The sequence below is a fragment of the Orbicella franksi genome, chromosome 5 (assembly GCF_964199315.1).
Source record: "Orbicella franksi chromosome 5, jaOrbFran1.1, whole genome shotgun sequence".
NCBI lineage: Eukaryota > Metazoa > Cnidaria > Anthozoa > Scleractinia > Merulinidae > Orbicella > Orbicella franksi.
The window spans coordinates 19,537,676-19,543,675 of record NC_138149.1 but is presented as its reverse complement, the minus strand read 5'-3'; the positions used below and the strand labels follow the sequence as shown (position 1 = coordinate 19,543,675).

General features: G+C 51.0%; 1 protein-coding gene across 1 annotated transcript; it reads left to right on the top strand.

The window, feature by feature from the left end:
* The first annotated feature begins 252 nt into the window (after window positions 1-252).
* On the top strand, window positions 253-4,584 carry LOC145487494 (uncharacterized). The gene has a single exon (XM_081466288.1). The coding sequence runs from the start codon at window positions 594-596 to the stop codon at window positions 4,335-4,337; it is 3,744 nt and encodes a 1,247-aa protein (XP_081322414.1). The 5' UTR covers window positions 253-593; the 3' UTR covers window positions 4,338-4,584.
* Window positions 4,585-6,000: the final 1,416 nt, after the last annotated feature.

The following is a 6,000-nucleotide window of genomic DNA, read 5'->3' as shown; positions in this document are numbered from 1 at the left end:
CCCAAAAAACGGATTTATCCGACTCTTACAAAGAGGCCAAGAGACGCGGCCCCATAGAAAAGACTTTCCTCTACCCTCACAATGACACTAAGTACGCTCATAATAGGTGGTTAAGAAAACAAAATCGTACCCACTCTCTGTAAATATGGACTACGGTGATTCGTTGTAAAAAACCAACCAATAAAAAACTTTTTGTGTTTATTGATAAAATGCGATGTTTGTGTCATTGTCTCATTCAAATTGCACTCATGTCTTGACAGAACAGACGAACCCACGACGAAGCGTTCCTCTTCGACGAGGACGATGATGATGACTGGATCTTTGATCCGGCTCTCGACCAAGTGATGACCCAAACCGGAGGTGGTAGCAGCACAAGACCACTCCTAGAATTCGAATTAAGACCCGTAGGCGCTCGCCGTAACTGGAGAAACGTCCTCAACAAACAACGATTCGAAGCCACGCTCAGACAACATAGAGACGTGACTCCCAGGGAGAATCTAGGCCAAGAATTGACTCATGCCCTTCAACGATCCATCGAGTAACAAATCGCTCAGGATCCTACCCTGACACTCAACTCCACGGTCCATTTCACCATGCAGTCCAGTGCCTTCACGCACGCCTTTCAATCCACCACTTTCACCGTGCGCGAATTCGAAGAAGGGAGTGAAAGACTAGACACTTATCTCCAGTCTCTCGCAGCCAAACTCAACTCCAACGAAGAATTCACCCCCGACGACACGTTTACCATGGAAACCACTTTCATACGCACCCCAGGTCCCGGGCGTGGTCACGGAAAACGATACAAACCGAGTTGTGCGGCCGTACGGGGAATCGTCAAACGGTCGCGCGTGACCATCCAAAACAAAGACAATCTCTGCTGCGCTCGCGCTATCGTCACCATGAAAGCCCTGGTAGATGCTGACGGGAATCCACGAGACCAGGATTACCACAATCTCAAACAGGGGCGACCCGTCCAAGAGCGATTGGCCAAAGAACTCCACCGTCTAGCCAACGTCCCCGAAGGACCTTGCGGCATTCCCGAGTTGCAGCAGTTTCAGGCCGCGCTACCTGGGTACCAACTCAAGGTCCTATCCATCGATCCACCGCACATGCTCATTTACGCGGGACCCGTACCCTCGGACAAGATCATTCGCCTCATCAAAGAAGACAGTCACTACGACGGGTGCAATTCGTTTAAGGGATTCCTCGACAAATCCTACTTCTGCGACGAATGCAATCGAGGATACGATCACGACGACTTTCAAAATCATCCCTGCGACGGTAAATGGTGTCCCGCCTGCAAACGAAAGGACTGCCCCGATTTCATCGAAGCCAAACGACCCCTAGCACGTGGCAAGTTTCCCGAACCCACCTCCATCTGCCGATTGTGCCACAGAAAATTCTTCGGAGCCCAATGCTACAACTACCACCTGCAACGGCGGAGCTTGAACATCCCATCCATCTGCGACACTTACAAAAAGTGCCCAGACTGTTGCCACGTCTACGAACCAAAACACAGGACTGGACGACGAGGTGACCATCGTGTCCCCGATCACACGTGCGGATGGGGTGAATGTCTCATCTGCGAAAAAAAAGTCTTTCTGCCGACGCACCGATGTTACATCCAACGCATCCCCGAAGACGAAGACGAGCCCAAAAAGAAACGCGTGCCTCGCGACGAAGTCAAAGGTCGACCCTTCGAAGAACCCGAACCCGGTGATCCAGACACACGCGTCTGGGTGGACAGAGATCCGCCCCTTCAAGTGTACTGCGACTACGAAGCCATCACCGACGCCGAAGGGAATCAGACACCCATTCTACTCTGCTTAGAAGACGATGAAGAGGATCAATTCTGCTCCTTCTACGGTCCCACCTGCACCGCTGACATGTTCGACCACCTCGAATCCCTCGCAGTCGACGTGGACGGAGACGATCGGGACGTCATCGTCATCTTCCACAATCTCAAAGGCTACGACGGTATGTTCATCTTACAACACTGTTACGCCACGCATCGAGAAGTCACGGACCAGATCACCGTAGGCACCAAGATACTGTCCTTGAGATCCGACAGACTGACTTTCAAAGATTCCCTGTGCTTTCTCCCATTCCCGCTGGCCAACTTTCCCGCCACCTTCGGAATCAACGAACTGTGCAAGGGATTCTTCCCGCACAAATTCAACACACTAGAAAATCAAGAGTACGAAGGACCCATGCCACCGCGAGACATGTACGATCCCGACGGCATGTCCACCAAAAAGAAAGCCGAATTCGAACGGTGGTACCAAGAGAAAGTCAACGATAACTACCATTTCGTCTTACGGCAAGAAATGGAAACTTACTGCGAGTCGGACGTCAAACTCCTCAAAGCAGGCTGTCAAAAGTTCCGACAAGAATTCAAACAAAAAGCTGACTTCGACCCCATGGAGAAATGCGTCACCATCGCCTCCGCCTGCAACCGATTCTGGCGCAAGAAACTCGTCCCACCCAACACCATCGCCTCCAGGCCACCTCGAGGCTGGCACGGTGCCAGATCCAATCAGTCCGTCAAAGCCCTGAAATGGCTAGCCTGGCAAGAACACTCGTTACAACACACAGACCAAGGCGATCGTATCCGCACCGTACGAAACGGAGGTGAAGTCCGTCTAGCCAATCAACTCGTCGACGGGTACGACACCGCCACTCGAACCGTCTACGAATTCCACGGATGTCTATGGCACGGGTGTCCTCGCTGTTTCCCACGCCAACGCGACCGATATCCCATCTGCCACACCGATCGCACTCTACAGGAAGTCTACGAGTCCACGCTCAAGAAACACGACCTTCTCAGGCACCAAGGCTACCAGCTCCACGTCAAGTGGGAATGCGAGTGGGACCTGGAGGTCAAAACCGACCCAGATCTCCGTCGGTTCCTAGACACGTTCCAAATCGTCGACCCGCTCGAGTCCAGAGAAGCCTTCTTCGGAGGTCGTACGAACGCCGTCAAACTGCATCACGTGACCAACGTGGCCCAAGGAGAGAAAACCAAGTACGTCGACGTGACGTCGCTCTACCCCTGGGTCAACAAGGAAGGCGAATACCCCGTAGGACACCCGCAAGTCATCGTCAACCCCGACGATCAAGACATACACCACTACTTCGGAATGGCCAAAGTGGACATACTGCCGCCTCACGAACTTTACCACCCCGTTCTACCTTTCAGGCACGGAGGTAAACTCACCTTCCCACTCTGCCGCCCGTGCATGGAACACGAAATGAACAAATCACTCCTAGAGAAATCGCATCACTGCCCTCACACGGCCGAGCAACGCACGCTCCGAGGGACCTGGTGCACACCCGAAATCCAGAAAGCCGTTGCCATGGGATACACGATCAACAAGATCCACGAAGTCCACCAGTTTCCACCCGAACAACGGCGTGAAGGACTCTTCGCCGATTACGTGAACACCTGGCTAAAAATCAAACAGGAATCCGCTGCCTACCCAAACTGGTGCAACACCCCCGAAGACAAGGCACGTCACGTGCAACAATACCAACAGAAAGAAGGCATCGCTCTCGATCCGATCATGATCCAGAAAAACCCCGGACGCAAAGCGACCGCCAAACTCATGCTCAACTCCTTCTGGGGCAAGTTCGGTGAAAATCTACACAAACCCACCACCCAAGTCGTCTACAACGCGGCGCAACTCTTTGCCCTCGTTTCCAATCCTTTCAACGACATACGACAAGTCAGAATCGCCAACGACGAAGCCCTAGAGGTCGTCCACGCCGAACTCAAAGACAATCAACCCGATAACGGACGAATCAACATCTTCGTCGCCGCTTTCACCACCTGCTGGGCTCGTCTCAAATTATACAGCTACCTGGAACTGTTAAAGCAACAAGTTCTCTACTTTGACACCGATTCCGTCATCTACTCGCACAAACCAGGCCAAGCCGATGTTGCGCTAGGCGATTACCTGGGCGAGATGACCAACGAACTCGACGATGGCGATTTCATCACCGATTTCACTGCCGCTGGACCCAAAAACTACGGATACAGAACCCACCAAGGCAAAGTCTGCTGCAAAGTCAGAGGCTTCTCACTCAATGTACGAGGATCCAGGCAACTCAATTATGACGTCATGCGACAAAATCTACTCGACGAACTCACACAACCTCTCGAGGATGATGAACGACGCAACATCAACGCCGTCAACCCCAACTTCTTCTGGAGAAATCCCGCCACCAAACATCTCAGAGTCATCACACGGACCAAACGCTACGGACTCGTCTTCGACAAACGTGTCGTAGACGCGAACACTTTCATGTCGTTTCCGTACGGATACACACCAATGTAATTTTTACTTCCTGTAATCAATAAAAATCAATTGTGAAACTCACTTCCGGTCTATCGCCTTATTTGCGCATGCGCATGCGCGATCTATGACGTCATTTCCGGTGGGCGCCATTTTTGCTCCACCAAGGGGCCATCTTGGATTTTAAATTTTAAGAGAATGTATGGGAAAATCTTGGTCACGTGGTACAATCCCTGCACGCTGATTGGTTACGGCCCCTACGAGCGTGCTTCACTACTCCCGTTGTAAAGATTCCCCGTTCCCCGTTCCCCGTTCCCCGTTCCCCGTTCCTCGTTCTCCGTTTTCCGTTTCCTATTCCCATTCCCATTCCATAATTTTCCGTTCCATGTTTTAAAGATAGCCTCACCTGACTCTGAAGATGACTTCCGCTCAGGTTGTCGAAACGTTGGTCACCAACAACGGTTCTTTCCAGGACAACCCAGGACAACCCGGACGGTCACACTATACGAACTAAAGACGAAATTGACGCTCTTCACGACCACCTTAACGAACAGAACGCCGACATCCAGTTTACCAAAGAAATCGAAGAAAATGGAAAACTTCCTTTTCTAGACTGTTTGGTAAGCCGCGACAACAACGAACTGCGAGCGACAGTGTACAGAAAACCGACGCATACCGACAGATTACTTGACGAATCATCCTACAACCCGACTTCACACAAAGCTACGACATAAAGACTTTTGACGAGACGAGCGCAACTGGTTCGTGACACACCGGACAGCTTACGTGACGAAAACAGATACCTTGAAGGTGTTTGTGACAAGAACAACTACAACGCTGACTTTATTAGACGAAACATTCACCGACCTACTGCAGCTGACGCAACGAACAGGAACCCTACACCTGTTACTACAGTGACTATACCTTACATTAAGGGCACTTCTGAGACCATCTCACGGATCCTACCCTACAACATTCGTGTAGCCCACAAACCTACAACTACGTTACGACACTTACTACGAACGAGACGGCGCAGCCATGGGGAACCCTGTATCCGCGGTTATTGCTAATCTCTACATGGAGATATTTGAAGAACAAGCAATAGAGTCCGCACCTTGCAAGCCTAAGATCTGGAAACGCTACGTAGATGATACTTTCACCGTCCTGGATCGGGATAGAGTTGACGTCTTCCTGCAACACCTGAACAGTCAACAACCATCAATCCGTTTCACCATGGAGATCGAGAACAACAACAAGATCGCCTTTCTCGACACGTCAGTTTACAGAGAACCTGATGGCCGCCTTACCACCAGTGTCTACAGGAAACCAACACATACTGATCAGTACCTAGCGTATGATTCACAACACCCTCAGTCAGTAAAGCGCGGTATTGTGAAGTGTCTGTACGACCGGCCTAAACGTCTCATAACCAAACCATCAGTAATCGCTGGAGAGAAGAAACATCTGTCATCTGTACTTGTTTCTAACGGATATCCCTCCTCTTTTGTACAGAAGATCACAAAGGCACGAACAACTCCAAGAAGAGAGCCTGTCGCGGAATTTAAATCCACCGCCGTTTTACCTTATGTCCAAGGAGTTTCGGAGTCTCTCCGCCGCTGCCTAGAACAACAAGGCATTCGCACCGTCTTTAAGTCCGACACGACACTTCGGTCACACTTAGTGCGACCAAAGGACACCGTCAACC